General features: G+C 34.3%; 1 protein-coding gene across 1 annotated transcript in view; it reads right to left on the reverse strand.

The window, feature by feature from the left end:
* Positions 1-27,512, reverse strand: part of LOC133181486 (uncharacterized) — a 344,223-nt gene that overhangs the window by 131,470 nt on the left and 185,241 nt on the right. Inside the window, 12 exon segments of the mRNA XM_061315978.1 lie at positions 48-201; positions 2,750-2,852; positions 4,551-4,788; positions 5,957-6,166; positions 6,396-6,434; positions 7,756-7,919; positions 8,155-8,197; positions 8,645-8,860; positions 9,056-9,235; positions 23,771-23,931; positions 25,226-25,268; positions 25,981-26,193. Of these exon segments, the coding sequence (XP_061171962.1) occupies positions 48-201; positions 2,750-2,852; positions 4,551-4,788; positions 5,957-6,166; positions 6,396-6,434; positions 7,756-7,919; positions 8,155-8,197; positions 8,645-8,860; positions 9,056-9,235; positions 23,771-23,931; positions 25,226-25,268; positions 25,981-26,193 (1,764 nt within the window).

Consider the following 27,512-nt stretch of genomic DNA (forward strand, 5'->3'; position numbering starts at 1 on the left):
TTTGCAGTAGAAAAATGGTCATCAAGTCTTTTGTTAACATGATTTACCTCCTTTTACAGTTATTGTATTAGTGATTTCCCCTGCTGTGTGTATTGTAAAAGGGTTACTGGATCCCAAGGCAATGATGGCAGATTTCAATCCTGTTTTAATATCATTTCCTTCAGGAACAGTTGAAGCCATGTTGTCTTGCTTTGTTTGCCTCTTTAAAATCAAACCATAAAAAGATATAACTGCCTTTAACAATAAGGAAAACAGCATTTTATGTTAAAATTCCTAGTTTGCAATGAAAGCTTAGGCCATTCTAAGTTTTTATCTATGTTGAGCATCCGCGTTCACCCTGGTTATTGACACCCCATATCAGAAATAACAACAATTCATTTCGATTATCATTGTTCTACTATTATACATACTGGAAGTATATGTTGATAATGTCATTACGCTGATTACCCATTTTCATTCCTATTTTAGAGGTAATTCACTTCATTTTAACAACAATGATCGTATTTTGAATAAATAAAATGATTATATTCAATATTTATTTGATTTCATTTCATGATTACACGAAACCTGAATAGCAATTGTCGATTTGGCTATCCCCCGGGCGCGGGCTTGATTGGTCCTTCACAAGATTGCCCGTAATCGGTATACAATTCTCGAGATAGGATTTCTTCTGCAATGTTTGCCAAACTGGGATTGTGTAGACTCTAATGATGTTAAAGTTCATAATCTATTGACAATTACTGACACGTCCCTAAATTATTTTCTCAAAATTATCGTCTTGTCCAGTCAAAATAAGTTCTGAAGCGATTTGTTTATAATTTACCAATTAACCAATTAATTATATCAACACTCGGACAACATACAGGTGTAGTATCATCTATGTAAACACCCAATTAACACGTCCATCCCAGCCCTAGGCGTTCACTGTTATCCAGGTAAGTCAAAGCTGCATTATAATTTTACGCTTGATTGACGTGTATACATGCGCAATCAAAACTTCGAGAGATAGAGAGTAAAAAAACAATGAAATATGTGCAACGGGACCCAGGTCTTGGTTCGAGAGATAGAGAACTTCGAGAGATCGGGAGTTTGAGAGATAGGGAGTAAATTTGCTTAGATATATAAAGGAAAAAAACGGGACCGGAGGTTCACTTCGAGAGATGGAGAACTTCGAGAGATCGGAGTTCGAGCCATCGAGAGTCACCTGTATTTGTCTACAATATGTCATATTTAATATATTTCAGGCATTAGCTACCTCAATTTTGCTAAAGAATAGATCTTTCTATGAGAAAAATAGATAAATGAAATCAAATTCTTTGAATGATGTCATTTTTATTACTCTAAAGTCTGTGTTTTATTTTTTGGCTTGTTGGTTTTAATATTAGGTAGGTAGGTTTTTGAAAGATGGGTGGACACTAAACAGAGTAAAAACTTGGAATGGCCTTAATTAGCAGATACCTGGGGTCTGTTTTACAAAACAACAGAACTTCTGAGACCAAAATGTTAATTTGCACAGAATCTTTTACTTTATATATGAATATGCAAGTTTTTTTGTTTTTGTTTTTTTTTTTTTTTCAGCTTTCACACATATTACACAAATACACACAAACGTATATATAAATAAATGTACAAGACCATATGAAATAAAGAGAAAAGGGAGACTATGTATAAAACTAGTGTGAAAGTTTACAAGGAGAGAGAGAGAGAGAGAGAGGAGAAAGAGATGGGAGAGGGGGGGCACATTCTTCATGTAAAACTCATGTATACGTAATATTTGTGTTGAGCAAATTTTAGAGTTTTTCAACTATTTCCTGCCAGTGTCTTTCAAATTCATCATATTTACAGTTTTTTAACAAGAGGAACTTTTCTACTCTAATTCTTTCGGTAATAACAATTTTTAAAGCCTCAATATTTAATTTTATAGTTTTGGCGAACTTACTTGCAAAAATATATTGTTTTATTATCAGAATTAGTAAATTTTCTAACTTGTATAAGTTTCTATTTGTAAATTTACCAAATAAAATTGATTGCCTATCAAAGCAAACAGACCTGTTCAATTTTTGCAAAATCCATTCCTCAATCTCTAACCAAACTTCTTTTACTAGAGAACATTCAACAAAAAGATGATCAATAGTTTCAATATCCTTCCCACAGAAGGAGCACAATGGTGAATCAATTAGTTTTAATTTAAAAAGATGGCATTTTGTAGGAATTATTCTATGCAAAATTTGGAATTGTAGCCATTGGAGTTTTGATTCTTGGGTTGTTTTGAAAGGTAGCTCAAAAATTTTTTCCCAATATACTTCACCAAATTCTTCTCCATTTTCACTCCATTTTATAACTGAAGTAATATTACCCTTTTTATTATTAATGAGAACATTATACATATCTTTACATCCTTTTTTACTCTTTAAAAATATTCCAAGGGTGGCTGGAATAAGTGGTCTAGAAATTGGCATTATTTTGTAATTCTTAAAACATGCTAGCCTCTTTATATGCAAGTTTTAGTAACAGATTTTCATGAAAGCATTTTGTTTAATCAGTCAACACACACAATGCCCCTTGTCCAACAAAAAACATTCACTTACTTGGATTTGAACAGTTTACCAATCATATTTCATATGTCTAAAGCTTTTAACATTTTTACAACCGCATTGGACTATTCAATTAATATAAAGTTAATTTCAGGAAAAATCATTTGTGTACAACTTTGTATTTATTTTATATGTATTATAAATTAGATACTTACATCATGGTTTTGAACACTTTTTATATAGTTTTCAATTTCCTCATTTGATGCACTTGTTTCCAAAAGTGTCTTCAGACCCTCTTTAAAGTTTGTTGGATCCAATCTACATTGTGAAAAAAAAATGTCTTATATCAAGTCATAGTCCAAATGATTTAAAACTTCAATAAAAAAATATATTTTATTAATTTTTCTCATAATTGGGCTTCTTTTGAAAAATATTGGCCAGTTTAGCTTTAGACACATGGCTAGCAGTATATCCCTAGATAAACATAGGTAATCAGAGGTTATGAATGTTGTCTTTAAGTACACACTAAACTAATAATCTAGAAGTGTGCATCCCTAGTTGCAACATTTATGTAATTTTGGTCTGATAGGGCTTGCAGTTACTTGGGAATGGACTTACCTAAAAACTTTAAACTAGTCACTCATCCAAAAAATCTAATTCAAATCTAGCATCTGGAGCAAGTTTGAAAGTGTTCATCCCTTGATGCATCATCAATGCAAGTTTGGTTTAGATAGCCCTTATAGTTTCTTGGTAACGAACCTGCTTCAAAAACAAAGTCCAAGTGTGCATCCTTAGATATATTATCCATCCAAGTTTGATCAACATTGGGCTTATAATTACTTGGAAATGAGATCTGCTCCAAAAACTTTAACTTGGTCACTCATCCAGAAAATGTAGGTCAGATCCAGCATCCGATGCAAGCCTGGTAATGTGCATCCTTAGATGTATCATCTATTCAAGTTTGGTCATTATGGAGCTCATAGTTACTTGGAAAAGAGACCAGCTCTAAAAAACTTTAACATGGGTCGCGAAGGTATTACATAAGCCCCCCCCCCCCCCCCCAAAAAAAAACTTTGTTGAGCTGAGCTAAGAAATCCACTTAAAATTTGATTTTAAATATATGACCAATTTAACAACATCATCAGCATCATAAGGCCTTGGTAGACAAAACAAAGCAAATTTATTAAATCACTATTTACTTAAATATTAAACTTACTATTTACTTAAATTTAAAACTAGAAATTTATCTAGTCATTCATTCAAAATGGAAGGCATCATGCATTGATATATCCTTTGAAGTTAGCACTATCTAAAAATACATTTGCTCAGAAATGAACCAACTCCAAATTGATAAACATGAGAAGCATGCAATGGCAAACTTGCCTCACAGATTATTGCATGAGCTCTCCCTTGCTTCCAACATAGATAATCAAGGGTTATGAAACACACCTCTACAAATGTTTTCTATAAAGAGGGCAAATCGCACACTATTTTTTCTTTTCTAGTTCGTGTGCATCCTGAATATCCAAGCAAGTTTGGTCTAAGTAGGACTTAAGTTACTTGGGAATGGATCTGCTCCAAAAACTTTAACTTGGTCACCCATTTGGAAAATGTATGTCAGCTCCAGCATCAAAAGCAAATCTGGTAGTGTCCATCCCTAGATGCATCATCCAAGCAAGTTTGGTCCAGACAGGGCTTATGGTTACTTTGGAATGGACTTGCTCCAAAAAATTTAACCTGATCACTCATCTGGAAAATCTAGGTCAGATCCAGCATCTGAAGCAAGTCTGGTGTGTCCATCTCTAGATGCATCATCCATGTAAGTTTGGTCCATGTAGGGCTTATAGTTACTTTCAATTGGAATTAATTTGCTCCCAAAACTTTAACCGGGACGGCAATACTAACGCCAAGGGTATAGCATAAGCTTGACTTGGTAGAGATGAGCTAAAAATCAAGGTGATCTCAACAAAAAAGCATTTAATTGACATATACAGTATCCAAAAGTTAAATATATACTTGTTAACTTCAACTGCTCTCTTCTTTCGTCTTCCCATTGTGTTGTTATGTGAACAGTTGGTTGGAGATATTGAGGAATACTCATCTATGATTGTGTAATTAATCTTTCCTGAAGGGTCATCAGTAATTCCTTGGATTATTAGGATTGCTTTAATTAGGTATCTTGAAGAATTTCTAGTAACTGTGTAATTTAACTGAAAGTCAGACTGGTCTCCAATAATCTCTACATTTTCAATACCTGGAAGGGAAAGAAAAAAACACATACCATATAACGGGTATTTTCTGCGGTTTGAAATTTTTGAGATTTAACCCCTAAAAGGTAGCAAATTAATTTCTGCATTTTCAATTTCTGCGGTTGTACTATACCGCAAAAATTTATTTACGGGGTATGATCATGCACTAAACATTATGAATTATCAGAACGCTGTCATGTTTACATTTTATAAATTCATTAAGACATATTGATCAAAGGTGCATGAAAACTGGTATTAAGCTATTATGCTTAATTAAACTACTATCTTTTATTTAGTTTTTGTTAAAAATATTTCGAGTACCAATTAAAATGAATTAATGCACTCAGTCCACTCAAACAACAATACAAATCTTTATTCTAACAGAAGTTTTATGCGATCTATTAAAAGATAATAAATGCATCCAAGCCATATTCTAAAATACTTTTCTAGTTAACTGCCATCAAAATTAATTTGGTGTTTATATTTTAAGCTAAAACAAACAGTTGCATAATCAAGTACTCCAAAGTTGACGGTTAACAATCACAGGTGTCATGTGCATTGAGGCATAACTAATCCTGTCAGTCTTATGCATTAGGTGAAAGTCACGAGACAATCGAGTCACATTGTGTATACAAGCAGTAATTATTGTCTCAATATGAAACACAAGATTGAAAAAAAGTGTTTAAAAAAGAAAAGCTACCATGTGTTGTTTGCAGCTATCGGAGTTTGGACTAATAATTGTGAAATAGGTACAAGTAAAGATGTTTTTGTATCAACTTATTTAATAGATATTATTTACAGGAAGGTTTTGGTTCATTATGTTTTGGACAAATCCTGACATCTAAAATCTTCGAATTTCGATGACACCCGAATTTCTCGCTAACGAGGATGTGGAAACTCATGAGTCTGCGGACGCATCGATTTTAAAAACCTTGCATTCCAAATAATTTTGCTGTGTCCAGTACGCAGGTTCTTGCGTTAATGAGAACCCTGTCAGACATACGCACCACTTCTCATAATTGCATGTACAAAATATCTGAATGAATATTGAAACAATATTTTGCAATTGTAATTTTTGCGGATTTGTCCTATCTTGGCATAGCTTTTACATTCTAAATCCACAAGAAAACAACATGTTCACTCTATATTTCATTATTAGTAATATCTATTTACTGCCTGATGTGGGAAGAGACTTGACAACTCTTTTGGACTCTATTTGAAACTCCAGATTTGCACAATCAATTTCAAGCTTGAAATAAATGGTTTTGTTTCCCTGGTAGAAGGCACTGTCAAAACAGCATTCAATCCCTCTGCAGTTACTTAGATAATGACAGAACTTTTGTACATCTGTTGGTATCCCATTTATCTGTGTTGAACTGCAAGCTTAAATAATAATACAACTTTATAAGTACATTATTTAATATCATTTATAATTATCAAATCTACCAAACTGTGTCAGTAAAAGAGGATCTTGTAGAAAAATTGGCATCACCTACAATCTATCTCAGATATTTTAGATATACATTTTTACAATATTAGTTTTAATAGTATCTCTTTATATATATTACATAAGTATATATGCACACAATACCTGATGCATCGAATGCTGAACTTGGACACTCTGTTGCTTTCCAAAAATCATAACTTATACCTACAAAAAACAAAAAGACCATGAGCCTTGTTGGTCACTTGAGTATCATGAGTATCTCAAGCTATGACCACTTTCGCCCACCCTGGAACTAAGGCCTTGTGACAAAACTTTTAGAGTCTAGTAAGAACTCTGTAATCATATCACATTCAAGCAGCTTGACTCCTAGAAGTTCGGGAGAAAGACGTTAAGATGTATAATTATGTAAAATCAGTTTGTCCTTATGAATTCATGACCTTGACCTTTGGAGTCATGATATTAAATTTCATTGCAAAAGCTTAAGTACTTTCCGCGATATCATAAGGAAACTAAAGTTTACCATTTCACAACATATACAAGGGTTGTTTGAAATGTAATGTGTATTGTACAGTATCTAAAAAGCATTCAACTCAAATAGTGAAATGAATATTACATCCCTTCAAAGTATTTTCCACGGTTTGAAATACATAATTTTAATCTCTGAATCCTTGTCTGAAATGTGTCGGAGTTAGATTTAGGAAGACCTCTGGTCACTGACTGATGATTCAAAGGCTTGTTAGAACTTGCAACAATGACCAGATAAGAACTTTTTAAGTTTTGAAAAAAGGAAAAAGTTGCATTGGATTAGATCTGGGCACCTGCGATAGGATATGTCAACAGCTTTAAAACTACAAGGAGTTGAAGGCTCATGTTTATACCATTGGAAAGGCATTGAATAGAGATATTCATGAGTATCATCACCCAAGAAATCCTGCAAAGCATTGTCACGCTGTGGTACAATACACATTACATATTAAACAACCTTCATATGATTTTGTGACCTTTACCTTTTGACTTCATAATCAATAGCTGTCTGTTTTAAAGTTAAAAAGACTTCATAACCTTGTGTTTCATTTCAAAATCTCAAACATATCTTAATTTATCAACTGGAAATAATTTTATCTTATATATGAATTTGTGACCTTTACCTTTCGACTTCAAAATTAATAGTCTATTTTAAAATTTTAGGGAGTCATTGTTTCAAAATTCAATGCAAAAGCATATCATTTGGAAACTGAAGTGTATCATTCACAAAATTTATATGTATTTATGATCTTGACCTTTGGTGTTTTACACCTTAAAATTTATGGTGGTCTTTCTTTAGTTCGAAAAAGTCAACATCTAAATGTTTCATTTCAAAATCTCTCAGAGAACTAAATATATGAATTTGTGAACTTGAAAAGTGTTACAGAAAGAATGATGGACAGCAAACAGAGAAAAAAATTATATCCCCGGGTTTTTCCATATAAGCCTTTGACAAAAAAGTATGGAATGACCAGTTTTTAAGCCAAACTGTTTTACATACCTTTGAATGGTAGTTCCCCATCACTAGCATTACAGGTCTGGAAGTGGAGAGGTAAATTACTGAAAACTGTCAGGTTGGTTTCACAGAATTCCATTTCAAAACACAATCTAATTGTTCCATCGACTAAAAATTCCTTTTTTGATGAGACAGGAGTCACATGATAACTGAAAATATACATGTAGATCATATTATGCTTTTTTATTACATACTTAATCATAAATATAGGTTTTTTGAACATGAGATGTGTCTGACATCACAGCACCTTTATTTATCTTATCTAAACATCAAAGTATGCATTCAATTGTACAAGTCTACAATAATAGTTTGTTTTCATACAACAGAATTTAAAATTTCACAAAGTCCTATAATTCTCAGACACAAATTATCTTCATTTCTTACCCCCAGTGGACAACACCATGAATACCAAATTCTTCCCATCTACCTGAAAGAGCAAAGAAGCCCATAGGCCTTGAAGGTAACCAGAGTAATATTACGCAAATTTTTCTTGAAATACTCCTTACTCAAAATCCAATCTTATGTAAAATTTTCATAAATAGCTACTGCAACATGAAAATGTTTGTGTGAGGGAATTTTTTGCAAATTTTGCGATGAGTGAAGTTTCACAAAATTTATCAATATATGCAAACTGTTTCAAATAATGTATCATACTATACAAAAAACGAGAGCATTTTGTAAACACTTTTTTTAACTCCAATAAAATTAACCCCCAACAACACTTTATGTATATATCTTAATACTGCATGACTAAAATTAAATGAGGTGAACTCAATTTCATCTGCCCCACAAGGTTACTATGAACAGACAAAATTTGAAATCAAAATGACTATGTAATATCAATGAATGAAAGCAAATAAAAACTTTTCTTTACCCCAATCTCGATTGAAAATGCTGTATGGTACTTTAAGATTATCGATGACTCCCTCCATGTCATAGGTACATGTATCTATGATGAGCTCCATCTGTACATGTCTCTGTACAGGCTGTATGTACACACAACACATAACCCTATCACAGGAGGATGGCACATGACAGCGCACTGTGTCTGTGATGTTGGTTAAAGTGTCATTGGGAAACATCATGCACTCTGAAATAAAAAGACAGTCATTACATATACATGTATTATTTTTAAGGTATGTCACTCCTCAGCTTTTAAGAAAAGTTTGGTCAAACACAATAGTCATGGCAGACATAAAAAGATGGATAATTATAATGAAAAAAATTTGATCAGGAAAAGCTCAATTGAACCAAAAACTCAGATAGAAAGAGCTCAAATGTTTACCATTGTTCCATCCATTTGTGTCAACAGCTCCATACACACTGTCTGACAATGAACACTTTTCTGTTGCTGTCAAGAAGTGGTCAAGCCCAAGATCCAACAACAGTTCATTGGCTTGTGAAGGTTTAATGTTATATACTTGGTCAATAGATCTATTCCTCATCCAATGTGTAAGTGAGAAATCTAGAAAACCAGAAGTCTCTGATGAGACTGTAGCTCTACTGGTCTGTTTGTATAACAAAAGAAAAGTAGCACTTGGATTTGAACATTGCAACATGCAACAATAAATAGAATTATGTATCTTAATGTAGTCTACTTTTGTGACAAGTTATATTGAAATCATTATGACGAATGAAAACTAGGAGTAGTAGCGTTTCGAAAGTATTTCACGGAAATTTCTATTTTTAGTACCGGTAACCATGACAACACCACTCACCCAAATAAAAAAAAACAGAAATACATATTATGTATCGTAGTGTATTCTAACTGTGTGCCAAATTAGATTGAAATCAGACCAAAATTGTAGGAGGAGTAACGTTTTAAAGGAATTTCACAGAAATTTCTATTTTAAGTAACCATGGCAACACTGTTCATCGAATTCAAAAACCAATGCAATAAATTATGTATCTTAGTATAGTCTTCTTGTATGCCTAATTATATTAGAAGCAGACTAAAACTGTAGCAGGAGTAGTGTTTTAAAGGAATTTCACAGAAATTTCTATTTTTAGTAACCATGGCAACACCGTCCATCGAAATCAAAAACCGATGCACTAAATTATGTATCTTAGTGTAGTCTACTTGTGTGCCAAGTTACATTGAAATCGGACTAAAACTGTAGCAGGAGTAGTGTTTTAAAGGAATTTCACAGAAATTTCTAATTTTAGTAATCATGGCAACACCGTCCATCGAAATCAAAAACCGATGCACTAAATTATGTATCTTAGTGTAGTCTACTTGTGTGCCAAGTTATACTGAAATCGGACCAAAACTGTAGGAGGAGTAGCGTTTTAAAGGAATTTCACAGAAATTTCTATTTTTAGTAACCATGACAACACCGTCCATCGAAAATCAAAAGCCGATGCACTAAATTATGTATCTTAGTGTAGTCTACTTGTGTGCCAAGTTATATTGAAATCGGACCAAAACTGTAGGAGGAGTAACGTTTTTAAGGAATTTCACAGAAATTTCTATTTTTAGTAACCATGGCAACACCGTCCATCGAAATCAAAAACCGATGCACTAAATTATGTATCTTAGTGTAGTCTACTTGTGTGCCAAGTTATATTGAAATCGGACCAAAACTGTAGGAGGAGTAACGTTTTTAAGGAATTTCACAGAAATTTCTATTTTTAGTAACCATGGCAACACCGTCCATCGAAATCAAAAACCGATGCACTAAATTATGTATCTTAGTGTAGTCTACTTCTGTGCCAAGTTATATTGAAATCGGACTAAAACTGTAGGAGGAGTAGCGTTTTAAAGGAATTTCACAGAAATTTCTATTTTTAGTAACCATGGCAACACCGTCCATCGAAATCAAAAACCGATGCACTAAATTATGTATCTTAGTGTAGTCTACTTGTGTGCCAAGTTATATTGAAATCGGACCAAAACTGTAGGAGGAGTAGCGTTTTAAAGGAATTTCACAGAAATTTCTATTTTTAGTAACCATGGCAACACCGTCCATCGAAATCAAAAACCGATGCACTAAATTATGTATCTTAGTGTAGTCTACTTGTGTGCCAAGTTATATTGAAATCGGACCAAAACTGTAGGAGGAGTAGCGTTTTAAAGGAATTTCACAGAAATTTCTATTTTTAGTAACCATGGCAACACCGTCCATCGAAATCAAAAACCGATGCACTAAATTATGTATCTTAGTGTAGTCTACTTGTGTGCCAAGTTATATTGAAATCGGACCAAAACTGTAGGAGGAGTAGCGTTTTGAAAAATTGTTTACAGACAGACGGACAGACAGACAGACAGACAGACGGACGGACGACGGACACCTTACTATCGCATAAGCTCTTCTGGTCTCTGACCAGTAGAGCTAAAAATTATAGAGGAAAAAAATTAAAACCAAGTGCATGCATTTACTTTATAAACAGAGGTCCAAGGGTTACAAAACTCACCTAAGTCACATTCTATAGATTTACCCTCAAGGTTCAATGACTCTTTGACACGATAACTCTCACTGGGATAAATGACTGTCAATTTTTTTTTATAAATTTATAGAATTGTCAAAAGGGCATTTCTGTCAAATTTTGCCAGACAATGATTGCTGAAATTACTTGATCTCATACCAATCCGTATTTATATCCCGATACATTTTAAAATGATACCTTATTAAGGTCTTCCGTTTCCAACGGAAGACCTTCTACTGATTGTGATGATTAAGATTATTCTTTTTTTTTTTTTTCCTAGACGCCAACTTTGACGCTTCATATCTTCCTCATTTTTAAACAGATTTTGTTCAAATTTTCAGAGCTTTTAGACTTTACAAAACACTGTCAGAATACCATAATACAATTTGGAAATTACCTTCTGTTCACGAGTTATTCCCCTTTGATTGAATTTTGCATGCCTCCGATTTCCAGACAAAGGATCAGAAATGGTTATAATTGGAGCACAAAACCTTTTGAAATTGAAAAGAGGAAGCATTGAAGTTGTGCACATCGGTTTTTGTTTTTTGATTTTTGCATTAAAAATGGCGCTAGAGAGGGGTCAAAAGTTAGAACGCGGAAAACAGCAAAAAATTTGACATATTTTCCTTTATATCTTGAAAACTAGAAATATTTTGTTAAGACATGTAGAACAAAAGTTGTGCATAATTGTAAGGGCTTTCATAATATACTATTTAAAAGGGGCTGGCCCCTATGATTAGGGATCTTGGGCCCTTAAAAGTTTTTGCTTTATAACTCAAAAACGGTAAATATTTCGATCTGGATCCTGGGAACAAAATTGTTCTTTTACACCTTTTTGATCTAATGAAAATGTTGTTTTGTTCGAGTATACCATGGGTATTGCGTAATACGTATTAGAAAGCAGGCCAGGTAAACAGGTAACGTTTTTCATTCGGCAAGGAAATCAGGCCTCTTCATGTGTATAACTTAAACAGACTTGCTTTCAATAATATACCCTGCGGTATTTAATGTTAATTTTCTTTTTAATAAGGTTTAAAACGTGGTTTATGGTTTACTATTAAATTATTTATTACAACTAGTCTTTCTTTTCTTCTTTTTTTTAAATTAGATTAATAGTGTTCAAAAGCGGAGAATATTAAATCTATCTTTCTACGTTTATTATTACAACAAACTTTGTAAGTGATTTTAAACTGTATGCATTGAATAATTCACGATCATTAGCTGTATGCATATTACGGTCTCCATGTTCAGCTCGATGTTTAGTTATGTAACCCAACGCGCGAATCCCACGCTGTTGATCGAGGTCACCAGTGTACTAGCCACCTGTGGCCATAAACAAAGCTAGTATTTTTGATCGCGTATAATGTCAATTTTGTACAAAGAGGTATTAATTAATGGAAAGTTATGTTTTTAATTATATCGAATCAGTAAGATTACTTTACCGATCTTTTATAATCTTAATTCCAAACACTGGTGCATAAAAATCATTTTGAATTTTAATCGCTGTTTTTGTCTGTTCACGCAATAATACAATTAAAAAAAAGTATTGCTCTATCCCGTGTTGTTGTATTTTAATTCATCTGCAATTGTAATTGAATGGGGGCTTCGGTAAATAATTGTAATTACTACGCATGCTACGCACATATTATTTTTACCATCACTCTTGTGAATGTCCATTTATTATTTATAGAATTAAATAAACATTAATATAAATAAAAATTCCTTCAAATATACATGTACTATAATTCAAGTCTTTGTAATATAGCAAACAGTTTCATCCATCTCTGCCGCTTTGTGTCTTTAAGTGTTGTAGTCCAGTCCTCGTTTACATACACGTGGCCACAGAGAGCCGCAGGCACCTCGATGTTGAAATACATTGTTGCTCTACACCGCACAAACAACTAACGTGTACATGCAGTGTAGTAATTGGCAAAGATTGTTTGAAAAATATAAACTCGCATGTGTTCGCTACGAAGCATTCATTTTAAAATTTTATTTACATGTAGATACCTTATAAGAACAAAATAAAGTAAATGTATAACACCTAGAACAATGTTTAAAAATTAAAATACAAATATCGTGTGCTCGGAAGGGAAGATGGCTTGAAAGTGTGTGTCTGTGAATGCTTAGATCTAGCAACACACTTCATAAAAGTTAAGCATACTTGTGTCCAAATCCTTTAAAAGTGGGGGCAATCCCCAATCCTCGCACCCTTCCTTTTTGAATCTAAAAATATATACCATACTGAGAGTTGTATATAGAGCGGGAATGTTATTTTATTAGTCCTTAAAGGCACAACTTAAGAAATGACTTATAAATTTTTTTTAGATAAGATTGTTTCGCGATACAGCTGTGATAAATCTTAGGAACTTCTAAAGTTATAACTTAGGCATATCTTAAGATAACTTAGGAAACGTTTTTGAAACAGGCATGTCAAGCATTCAGTCAGATCTATTACGACGTCCATATTACCAGATAAGAGAATGAAATTTTGTTTTGTATATAAAGTGGTTATTAAAAATATGCATGTTACAAAAATGTATGTTGAAATCTTCAAAAGCTATCGAATTATTTGCATACGTGTACTCGTACATATGAACATTGATCAACACTGATCAAGTGTATACCGGGACCCGGGATAGTCTTATTATAGCTCTTGCTTTGTCAAATCATTACTTTCATACCCCTTCTATTTAAGAACCAGAAGTCTCTGATGAGACTGTAGCTCTACTGGTCTGTTTGTATAACAAAAGAAAAGTAGCACTTGGATTTGAAACATTGCAACATGCAACAATAAATAGAATTATGTATCTTAATGTAGTCTACTTTTGTGACAAGTTATATTGAAATCAAATGAAAACTAGGAGTAGTAGCGTTTTGAAAGTATTTCACGGAAATTTCTATTTTTAGTACCGGAAACCATGACAACACCATTCACCCAAATAAAAAAAACAGAAATACATATTATGTATCGTAGTGTATTCTAACTGTGTGCCAAATTAGATTGAAATCAGACCAAAATTGTAGGAGGAGTAACGTTTTAAAGGAATTTCACAGAAATTTCTATTTTAAGTAACCATGGCAACACTGTTCATCGAATTCAAAAACCAATGCAATAAATTATGTATCTTAGTATAGTCTTCTTGTATGCCTAATTATATTAGAAGCAGACTAAAACTGTAGCAGGAGTAGTGTTTTAAAGGAATTTCACAGAAATTTCTATTTTTAGTAACCATGGCAACACTGTCCATCGAAATCAAAAACCGATGCTCTAAATTATGTATCTTAGTGTAGTCTACTTGTGTGCCAAGTTATATTGAAATCGGACCAAAACTGTAGGAGGAGTAGCGTTTTAAAGGAATTTCACAGAAATTTCTATTTTTAGTAACCATGGCAACACCGTCCATCGAAATCAAAAACCGATGCACTAAATTATGTATCTTAGTGTAGTCTACTTGTGTGCCAAGTTATATTGAAATCGGACCAAAACTGTAGGAGGAGTAGCGTTTTAAAGGAATTTCACAGAAATTTCTATTTTTAGTAACCATGGCAACACCGTCCATCGAAATCAAAAACCGATGCACTAAATTATGTATCTTAGTGTAGTCTACGTGTGTGCCAAGTTATATTGAAATCAGACCAAAACTGTAGGAGGAGTAGCGTTTTAAAGGAATTTCACAGAAATTTCTATTTTTAGTAACCATGGCAACACCGTCCATCGAAATCAAAAACCGATGCCCTAAATTATGTATCTTAGTGTAGTCTACTTGTGTGCCAAGTTATATTGAAATCGGACCAAAACTGTAGGAGGAGTAGCATTTTAAAGGAATTTCACAGAAATTTCTATTTTTAGTAACCATGGCAACACCGTTCATCGAAATCAAAAACCGATGCACTAAATTATGTATCTTAGTGTAGTCTACTTGTGTGCCAAGTTATATTGAAATCGGACCAAAACTGTAGGAGGAGTAGCGTTTTAAAGGAATTTCACAGAAATTTCTATTTTTAGTAACCATGGCAACACCGTCCATCGAAATCAAAAACCGATGCTCTAAATTATGTATCTTAGTGTAGTCTACTTGTGTGCCAAGTTATATTGAAATCGGACCAAAACTGTAGGAGGAGTAGCGTTTTAAAGGAATTTCACAGAAATTTCTATTTTTAGTAACCATGGCAACACCGTCCATCAAAATCAAAAACCGATGCACTAATTTATGTATCTTAGTGTAGTCTACGTGTGTGCCAAGTTATATTGAAATCGGACCAAATCTGTAGGAGGAGTAGCGTTTTAAAGGAATTTCACAGAAATTTCTATTTTTAGTAACCATGGCAACACCGTCCATCGAAATCAAAAACCGATGCACTAATTTATGTATCTTAGTGTAGTCTACTTGTGTGCCAAGTTATATTGAAATCGGACCAAATCTGTAGGAGGAGTAGCGTTTTAAAGGAATTTCACAGAAATTTCTATTTTTAGTAACCATGGCAACACCGTTCATCGAAATCAAAAACCGATGCACTAAATTATGTATCTTAGTGTAGTCTACTTGTGTGCCAAGTTATATTGAAATCGGACCAAAACTGTAGGAGGAGTAGCGTTTTAAAGGAATTTCACAGAAATTTCTATTTTTAGTAACCATGGCAACACCGTCCATCGAAATCAAAAACCGATGCACTAAATTATGTATCTTAGTGTAGTCTACTTGTGTGCCAAGTTATATTGAAATCGGACCAAAACTGTAGGAGGAGTAGCGTTTTGAAAAATTGTTTACAGACAGACGGACAGACAGACAGACAGACAGACAGACAGACAGACAGACGGACGGACGACGGACACCTTACTATCGCATAAGCTCTTCTGGTCTCTGACCAGTAGAGCTAAAAACAATGTTATAAAAAAAATAATAATCTGACATATAACAAGTATACATGTAGCGTGTGCAATTTATTTGGCCAGGGGCATGTACACACGTGGTTCGAAACTGTAGGGGGCTACAAATGCGGCCATAACTAGTATATTTTTGAGGTGTTATAAAAAACAAATAATACTCACAAAAGCTTATAAAATTGCCGTTCTATCGATACCTTTTATGCCATGTTTCATCCACCAACAACGCCACGACATCGATGAGAAATACGTTTCTACACGGGCATTTTCTTCGAAAAGGATAGAAAGTTAATGAATTAAAATAATTAATTCTTTTAGTTAATGCATTATGTTTACCTCTTTATTTGTTGTATGCAATAAGTATAGACCTTACTAATAATGACTGTTTGGTTGTCACACCTGTGCATGTGTCGTGCGAGGTACAGCGGTAAGGTAAATTACCGAGAGTCGCGATGTGCGGGGTGATTCGGAATACCCTAAATGACTGTGGTCCATTGAATTTCTACTAGTTAATCAACCTGTCAAATCTAACATGGGCCCACATAATACGACTAAATTCGTTTCATGAATGAACTGGTTCTTAACAAATATATGTACAGTATACAATATCTTTTCTTTAGATCTGTTTGTTTATTATTTTCAACCACAATCTGCAGTACATGCATAGTTACACGAAATCCATGCACAACGGCGCTACACCTGTCAATCAAAATCACTCGATATTGTGAACTCAGTCTGGTGTTACGGCAGCATTTCCGAAGTGATTCAAAATATTCTATCGGCTAATTCTAATTTTTCGCGTTGAATAATAATATTTTTGAACAAAGTTGGAATTAAGGCTGGAGCTGCATGCTGTGAATTTATCACACCTGCAGTCTGCGGTCTTCCCTTCTTACATGTATATGAAGCATCTGTTGAGTAATGAATCAGAGAGCATAATATGCGGAACAAGTTTGATTGAGATTTTTACTTTTCCTTTAAGATAAAATGATTAATAACATAATTTATGCATCTCGTAGATGCATATAAATGTACATGTATAGCTTTTTAAAAACAAGAATCTGTAATTGAAAATGTGAAAGTGAAGAGTTTAGGTAATAGTTCTTAACCAAAATTTAATGACAGTTCATTCCTTCCTAGTCTCTATATAACTTTTAATTACGGCCGTGCCCTCTCCCCTTCAAAAGATGTCTAATACATGCTTTTAAATTCTGTTTATGTATCAAGAAATTTCCACAGGTACTTGTGGACAGGATCCCCCCCCCCCCCAAATTCAACCCCGATGTTTGTTGGACATTTTTTTCCACAAATTATATTTATTACACTTATTCATCATGTGTACCATAGGAAAAAATCGAGTACAAGTACCTGTGGAAATTTCTATTTGCCCCCCCCCCCTTCCCAAAAAAAACTGAAATTGTTTTCTACGGGCTTGACAACAGGTACTTGTGGACAGACCCCCCCCCCCCGGATATTCAACCCCGGGGCTTGTTGGACATTTTTTCCACGAATTATATTTATTGCACTTACTCATCATGTGTACCATATGAAAAAATCGTGAAAACCCCAAAATAATCGTTCCACACAAATAATGCCTCACTATGTATAGTTAAAACATTAATTTTTCATATTTCTTGATGAAATTAACATTAATAAAATCAACACAAAATTAATACCATATTACATATCACTTGAATTTATCATAAAGCAGAAAATCTGTTCTGCGGGCTTCAAGGCCAGCTCAGGAACCTAAAGATGTCCTCATTTTCCAAGTCCAGTACAGAACGTAAATTAAATGAAATAAATCACACGATCACTGGGAAGAACTCAAAGAAAGAAGACTCTTGAGGAAAAGATATTTTGATTCGACTTATAGACTGAAATAAACCGATATTCTCTTTTTGCCACTCTTTCCTGGTGCCCTGGGACTCTGAATGTAGGATCAGTATTTTTCTCACAGGTCCGTTGTACGGATTGTAAGGGGGGGGGGGGGGGGAGGGGCAGACCTTCTGAAAATAGTCTTTTGTTGTAGTTTTAATATGTAAATTTTGATTTAGTTGCTGCTTGCACCCTCCCCACTCTTTGTTTCTCTAGGGTCATACATAGGCGAATCCCAGCAAAAATGTAATGACCCCCCCCCCTCCAACACACACTTTTTTTTTTAAAATGTGTATTGCGATTATCATAGGACTTAAAATTGGAAAACATTTTCTGTATATCTCTACATCGAAAAATATAAAACAAATATTTTTTTTATATTTCCTTTTTAAAACAACATAGATAATTTTTTTTTTAAAATGTGTATTGCGATTATCATAGGACTTAAAATTGGAAAACATTTTCTGTATATCTCTACATCGAAAAATATAAAACAAATATTTTTTTTATATTTCCTTTTTAAAACAACATAGATAATTATGCATAGCTAATTAAATACTGAATTAAATATTTATCTTTGCAGACAATATGCTCTGGGTTATAGAACATGATGTGAAAGCGTATCGTAATGCACCTTGTAATACTTTGGATTTTCAGATTTAAGGCCAATGCGAAAACCCAAAGACGCCGACATTTTATTATGCTACTGTAATCGAAGATCGGGGGGGGCATACAGTTTTTGTCCTGTCCACCTGTCTATTTGTCTGTTAGACTGTGTTAGCCTCTTTGTCCGCAAAAACTTTAACTATGCCCATAAAATTTGATTGGTTGGAACTACTGCTTTCATATTTCTCATGTGTATTCCTAGTAACAAGGACTTCCTTCAGGTACCAACATATTTGAGCTCTTGACCTTGAACTTGGAGTTTGATCCTCTTTCGCAAAATTTTACCAAACTATAACCTTGGCCAAAACTTTTGAACAGTTGGTGCCATGGCTTTTATACTTCACATCTGTATCCCTTGTGATAAGTCTCCTCCTTGGGTATAAATATGTTTGACCATTTGACCTTGACCTTGGAGTTTGACCAACTTTTAAACAACTTTTGCCTTGACAATAACTTTTGAATGACTAGTACTAGGGCTTTTATATTACATAGGTAATTTTCTTGTGACAAGGCCTGTCATTGTATACCTTTAATTTTGACCATTTTACCTTGACCTTTGATTATGTCCTACTTTTGAAAAACTTTAACCTTGGTTTTAACTTTTGAACAGTTGGTGCTAAGGCTTTTTTAATACCACATGTGTATTCCTTGTAACAATTAAGACCTTCCCTCAAGTACAAACAATTATGATCCCTTGACCTTGGAGTTTGACCTTTTAAAGAAATTAACCTTGGCCATAACTTTTAAACTGTTGCTGCTGTGGCTTTCATACTAGTATATATTTCACAGTATATTCTTTGTTCAAGACCTTTATTTGGGTAATAACATTTTTTTTTATCTTTTGATCTTGACCATGGAGTTTGACTTGCATTTGAGAAACTTTTAACTTTTGCCATAAGATGCCATATGGGGGCATCAGTGTTTCAAAAATCACACGTTCTTCAGTATCCAAATTGGGCATAAAACATTTACAATGATCCTTTAAAGCAGTGAGTTGAACCTAATAAATTACGACTATAGAAATTATGATAATTTATTTCGATGTATGGTCTAAAAAAACGTTTATTATACCTCTGTGAAAACTAGCTTACAAGTGAAAAATCACTAGTAAAATATAATTTGATTGGCCGAGAAAGTCACGTGTCCATTATGTTTGCCCTGCAACAAAACGTCGTGTTTCACGATTGTGACGTCACAATTAAACGAGTGAGGAGTTAGATTGTTTATAGCGACGCTGCTAAATTCGTTCGCGCGGTAACAACAACTAAAAATTCACCCCAAAAAATCACCTTAATTAATGGAATTGCATACAGATAGTAGATTAAACGTGCTTTGTTAAAATGTTTGCACTTTTCAAAATTCGTTTATGGAAATACAGCTAACATACGTCATGAGACGTCACAGTCTAGACGTTCCAAATGTCTCGTGCTGTTTGAAGAGGCGGATCTTAAAATTAAGTGAACAATGCACTCGCCCAACGGTCGCACCGTCAGCATATTATCGTTGATTGATTGTGTCGATTTAAATGTGTAAAAATGTAATGGTGTTTGAATGTTACTGGTGTGATCACACAAACTTGTCCCGTAGGAATTTTTTTTTTAATGAAACGAGGCTATTGGTGTACCTGTAACTTACATCTCTTTCATATCGTTCTCATCAAATGCATGTTTGCTTTATTCATTGGATCTCCTTTGTAATTCCTGCATTTTGGTTAATTCGGTATTATAAACAATTTATTGCATAATAGTGAGGGAGACATAAAGATTTCTTCGCAAATGAAAAATCATATTTCTCTAGGGCGTTGCCTTCGGGGAGTATGATTTTTCATGGGCGAAGAAATCTTCATGTTGCCCTCGGGGAATATGATTTTTTATGGGCGAAGAAATCTTCATGTCTCCCTCACTATCATGCAATAAATGCAAACTGTGAACTTGTCAATTGCGAAACACACAAAAGGGTATCGCTGATATCATACAGTGTATCATTGCCTTGATCAGGCCCATAGGAAGCAAATTCAGGGGTTTTTTTTTTGGGGGGGGGGGGGCACAGCCATACATTTTCAGTTGACAGTTGAGGGGGCACTACTACCATAAATTTCCTGACAAGCAAAAAAAAAGGTCACCAACTACCAAAAATTCCTTGACAAGCAAAAAAAAAAAGAAGGTTATCAGACGTTTCTTTTGAGGTGGCACAAGCTATAGTATCTATGTCTACTATAGTAATCTATATATCGGCAAAATTATTGGGGGGCACGCCCCCCCCCCCCTCGGTTCCTACGGCCATGTTGATTAAATTTAGGGTCACTAAGGAAAGAATGTTTTGATTGGATGAATGGTCTGTAAGAACATGTGTTAACTTGTCGAGTCGGTAACACATAGATGGGGTTTGCTTATAACCAGAGTGTGTCATGGTTTGATGCAAGGTCATTTGAACGAGTTCAAGGTCATCAACGGAGAAACAACATTCCTTAACTGTCTTTCTACTGGTGAGACATTGCAAGTTGATACCCCTTACAAGATTGCTTATAACCTTAGAATGTGGCATGACCTTGACTCAAGGTCACTTCTTCCTGTTCGCAGCTCCAACGGAAGACCTACTCGTTGCTTTGCAACGGGCTCTGCTCTAGTTACTTATATTTACATTTGTGACTTTATTCATATTTTATATATGCCTGATTATAATCTGTAACGCGTGAAATGCTTTATTTTTCAAACTCAACGGCACGAGTTTGATCTATTGATTGCGCGTCGACCCTTTATGACGTCACTGAGAAATTACGTTTAACATTTATGACGTGAGGAACCTGTGTTCATACAGATATAGATACGCGTTGCTTTCAACAGTGTTATATAAAACAATACGTGCAAATGTAAATATATGAAGATGATGTGCTTTCAATTCACTTCGACATACCCATGTTATTTGAGATGTAAACTGCTGTTGCTAAACACCTCCTCACTGTTACTATTCATTTCCAAGTTTTAATCTTTAAATAACAAGAGATGTTTGTGAAACACTCATCCCCCCCTCCCCCCCCCCCCCCCCCCCCCCCAATAATTGGAATTTTTCTAAGTCCAAGGGGCATAACTCTTGTCAAATATTGCTTGATCATACCCAAACAGAACTTGACCTAGATATTCTTATGATAAATCTGTACACCAAATTTCATTTCAGTATGTGCAACTTCTGCGAAGAAAATGAACGGAAACTGCAAACAATTGGAATTTTTCTAAGTCCAAGGGGCATAACTCTGTCAAAAATTGCTCAATCGTACCCAAAACAGAACTTGCCCTAGATATTCTTATGATAAATCTGTATACCAAATTTCATTGCAGTATTATGCAACCTCTGTGAAGAAAATGACGGAAACTGAAAATAAGAGACCCATGGGCCACATCGCTCACCTGAGCAAATTGGCTAGGCAAAAGCACAAATCAGTTCAGTATTGAAAAGTTTAGGGGGGCTTGAATTTTAAACTACCTGATGATGCTTCCATGTCAATATAACAAATGGCTTTGTTGTACTTCAGAAGATTTTTAAAAATTTTGATCCCCCATTGTGGCTCCTCCCTATCCAAGGGGTCATCATTTGAACAAACTTGAATCTACACTACCTGAGGATGCTTCCATATCAATATGACTAAACACAGCTTTTCTGTTCTTGAGAAGAAATATTTTTTCTATGTGTTCTTATGTAAAACTTTTGATCCCCCATTGGGCCCTGCTCTACCCCCTGGGGTCATCATTTTAACAAACTAGAATATATACTATCTGAGGATGTTTCATATCAAAATGACTATCATGGCTTTGCAGTTCTACAGAAGACGAAATTTTCCTATATATTTCTATTTAAGACTTTGATCCTCCATTGTGGCCCCGCCGTACCCCCGGGGGTCATGATTTGAACAAAATAGAATCTACACTACCTGAGGATGCTTCCACATAAATATGATCAATCATGGCTTTGCTGTTCTTGAGAAGATTTTTAAAATTTTTCCTATATATTTCTATGTAAAGCTTTGATCCTCCATTGTTGCCCCACCCTATCCCCGGGGGTCATGATTTGAACAAACTTGAATCTACACTATCTGAGGATGCTTCCATATAAATATGACTCATCATGGCTTTGCTGTTCTTGAGAAGATTTTTTAAAGGTTTTCCCTATATATTTCTATGTAAAACTTTGATCCTCCATTGTGGCCCCGCCCTACCCCGGGGGTCATGATTTGAAAAAAACTTGAATCTACACTATCTGAGGATGCTTCCATATAAATATGACTCATCGAGGCTTTGTTGTTCTTGAGAAGAAGATTTTTAAAGGTTTTTCCTATATATTTCTATGTAAATCTATGATCCTCCATTGTGGCCCCACTCTACCCCCAGGGGTCATGTTTTGAACAAAATTGAATCTGCACTACATGAGGATGCTTCCACTTGTGTTTCATCTTTCCTGGCCATGTGGTTCTTGAGAAAAAGATTTTTAAAAAATGCTATTAATTTTTCACTAATTCTTTATTATCTCCCCTTGAAAGAGGATGTGGCCCTTCATTAGAAAAAAACTTAAATCCCCTTCACCCAAGGATGCTTTGTGGCAAGTTTGGTTGAAATTGGCCCAGTGGTTCTGGAGAAGAAGTCGAAAATGTGAAAAGTTTACAGGCAGACAGACGGACTACAGACAAAATGTGATCAGAAAAGCTCACTTGAGCTTTCAGCTCAGGTGAGCTAATAATTGGAATTTTTCTAAGTCCAAGGGGCATAAATCTGTCAAAAATTGCTCGATCGCACCCAAAACAAAACTTGACCTAGATATTTTTATGATAAATCTGCATACCAAATTTCATTTAAGTAACTATGTGCAACCTCTGCAAAGAAAATGAACAGAAACTGTTGATGGACCGACATACAGCTGCCCTCCCTTCTTCAAGAGGGGGCATAATAAAATAATTAAGATGTTGCCTTTCCTGACTTGGTTGAGGTGAATTTGAAATGTAATGAAGTTACATTTTGATTAAAGATTTTGGTAACCTTTGGATCACTTTTTTGATTCCAATTATACTACTTAATTCTGAATGTACCTTCATTAAATCTTAACCCAAAAGGTATAATTATTCAAATCATATGTTTTCTAACATATTTTACTTACTTGAATTTAAAAACCCTTCCTGATAGTTGCAAATCTTCATTTGAATCTCTGTCTGATTTAAGACGGTTAATTTTTGTTCACACTCTGCATCTTCAAAACATGCTGCCACATCAAGATCAAACAAGTATCTTCTATTTCGCATATCTCTTGTAATTGTGTACCTAAAACATAGAAAATATATAAGATCCAAATAACCCAACCTGCTGTATATAGTTTCACCTTTTGCATTTCCACTCTGACCCCTGACCTTAGATCTTTAGACCTCAAAATCAATACCAGTCATCTACTCCTTAAGGGAAACCAATACAGCAAGATCAGTCTGTAAAGTAAAGGGTTCTCTAGATATTGAACAGACAAATTCTTCCTATGTCTAGAGTTCTTTGACCCTTAACCTTGTGAAAAATCAAAATCAAAAGGGATCATTTACTTTTCAGGGGGTACCAGTGTACAAAGTCTGCCAAGCAAAGGGTTCTGGAGATATTGAGCAGTCATTATCTTTCTTTGTCTAGTTTGACCCTTGACCTTTGATCTTGTGACCTCAAAATCAATAGGGGTCATTTTCTCTAAATACTACGTTCAAAGTTTGTCAAGCAAAGGGTTCTCAAGACATTGAACAGAAAATATTATTAAACCTCATCATAATTATTCTATACAACTTGTCACTAGGTTGGTTCTTGACAGTTTTATTAGGGTCATAAAACTTCATAATTCCCTGTTATGCTTTTCATTATATCCAATCTCTTCCGAGACCTTGTGCATTTTCCTACAATACTTATCATTTATTGAACGAACACTTCTGGGAGCAACAGTCATCACAAAATTTACAATAGTAGAAAGGTTTCATGTACCTAGCAGCAATAAAATTAGCAATCTTCTTTCCAATAAGGATGCTTTAAAAAATCACAGAAAATCGAAGACAATTAATAGTCTATGAAAAGTCGTCATGGACCTCTAGTAAAGTTTTACAGTGACTTTTTATTTTAAACTGAATGTGAACTTGAGAGTGGTGTGAAATTTGAAAGTTTCTGTTTAATTTTAAAGGCTTGGCTTGTTTCGGTATGACTAAAAATTTATTGCATGAATGTTCCAGAACTATGAAGATTAATTCAGCCAAGAAAAGCTCAGTCAAAGCCCTCGTGGAATATGATTTTTCTTGGCTGAATATATCTTCATATTTCCCTCATGATCATGCAATAAATGTATATTGTCCCACATATTGTTTGACACTTCACCTTGTGACATCAAAATCAATAGGCATCATCTACTTTTCAAGGGATACCAATGTACTAAGTTTGATGTCTGTCAAGCAAAGGGTTCTTAAGATAATGGGGGGGGGGGGGGGGTAACAACTGGTCTACTGACTGACATCTAGCAGACAGGTGCAAAGCAATTTAATATGCCCCCTTTTTTTAAGAGGTGCACAAAAATCATATGAATTGATATAAATACACTCACGTGACTTCAAAGATTCCTTTTAATGAGAATTTCTCTGTCGTGCCTAAAAAGACCAAATATTAACCTTATTAGTACAGACAGTCACTTATTTAGGTGGTATATGCCACACAAAATGTCTATTAAATGGATGTTTAAAGCATCTCTTTTGACATATGAATTCATCACTAAAAGACCAATATAAGCTCTGAATTATTTAAGATTTTTTGGTACTTTTAAGAGAAAATTGAAAAATTCTTGTACTTACAAATAAAACATCCAAGAGCTTCAAATTTACTGTTAACACAAATAAATAAATAAACAACAAAAGGCCCAAGGGTCTTAATAGTCACCTGAGTATAATACAACCCTGAGCAGAGAAGGTTTTTGAAGAAATAATGCATTTTCATTACACACTGTCGATTCCTTATTTTTCGCAAGTACTTATTTTCGCGAAATGGTTCTTTAACGTCAAATCGCAAGAACAATAATTTGTGAGTGGACATTTGATCAAGGGATTTTACATTGATTTCAGCACCATAAAAAATAAAAGCGAGTAATTTCATTTCGCGAGTGGTGCTTCTCGTGTAATTAAGCGATAATTGATTCCTCGCATATATTTAGGAATCTACAGTACCTCCTTAATTCTATTTACATGCTATGATGTATCTCAGCATGTGACTTAATACTTCACAATTATGCTCAATCCAGGTAGAGAAAAAGACTTTGTTGTACCCAACAACACTAATGCTAGATAATTTGAAAGAAAGGCCAATTACCATATGCAAAGTTTTGTAGATATTTTGTCTGGGACAGTCTTTCAATGGTGAGTTTCAAAAAATTGGAACACTCGTCAAATTCCACTGATACTTCAATAGTTCTCTTGTTCAACTTTGTCACCTTCATACAACAGAATAATGCACTACAGGATGATTGATAAACACATGTCATTCCATCTGGTAAAACAGGTAAGAGTGGGTCTTTGGGACAATCTGAAAATACATGTACATTGAGCATTTGACATTCAACTAACAAAGAGGCCCAAGGGCCTGAATTACATAATTAAACAAAATAAACTGATAGATGAAGATACTTTGCCCAAAAATGAGAGATATAGGATGATCAGCTAACAAGAAATATGTTAGTCTAGTCTTGAAATCTATTGACTTGCCTGTATTTGCCAGAACTTGACTTGAGCACATAAAACAGTATAGATGTAATAAACCCAGCAAAATCCTACTCACATTGGCCTCTCTTGGACTTAAAATGACATTTTATTTACAAATATAGGGTATTTTTGTCTCATTTTTATTTATTTAATATGTCTAACAGTGCACCATTAGGGCAAGTGCAGTTTACTTTTGAAATAATTAAATAATTCTAAAACTTTCTACACCTCTCAAATCTCGTTTGCATGCTGCTCATGACATTACAATTTTTAGTAATTTTTAGTAGAATCTGTAATCTGCGGTACTGCATAAGGTCTTTTTGTTTTATTTGAAAATGATATTTATGATTCAAAGATATACTCTCAAATTTTGCACACTCAATCCCCATGCATCAAGATCAAAATTCCAAACTTTTCAGATATTTCTGACAAATCAGAAAAGATCAGAGCCATAAAAGTGAAGAAAATAATATGACGTTACATGCAAAGTTGTTTAATGAAAATTGCAAACCGTAGTTTTTTTCAAGCTGTTGCTATGCTTGAACCACAATGTTGCTATGCACTGCAAAGGATTATTGGGAGTCAGGAATCATTTCACGTTGACTCATAAAAATTTCTTTGAACAATGTGTAGATTCCAGTCCAAATTTTCTCTGTTCTTACATGTTAATCTACCAGGTACACAGATCACTACGAGTGGCAGTTTGTGCCGCTTGCTGCATTCGCTATTATTCATAAGTCTACCTGTCCATTTAAAACTTTTAAAAGTACTTTTTATATTATATTTAAAAAAAATCTTGTATCATTCTTCAATTCAATTGACCTCTTAATTACATTATTTACAGTGATTAATTATCAGATGAATAACAAAATGGAATAACTTCTTTCATCACAGCATAAAAATTTCCCTACAAGATCAACAGAGCACTGTCCAGCACCAGAACCCTTGACCCATGGTCAGGAACATCACAATTGTGGCATCCTTACTCATCATAACCATATACTTAGCTTATTTGCTAAATAGCTATGGGCAGAAAAGAAGATTTTCAATAAATTAATGTATTTTCACTTTATAATTATTAGAGCCCTGCCCTAACAACAGAACCCCTATCCCAGAGGCCATGAATATCACAATTTGGAAGAG

The sequence above is a fragment of the Saccostrea echinata genome, unplaced genomic scaffold (assembly GCF_033153115.1).
Source record: "Saccostrea echinata isolate AGI-Se365-2 ecotype Australia unplaced genomic scaffold, CSIRO_AGI_Sech_v1 ptg000009l, whole genome shotgun sequence".
Taxonomy (NCBI): Eukaryota; Metazoa; Mollusca; class Bivalvia; order Ostreida; family Ostreidae; genus Saccostrea; species Saccostrea echinata.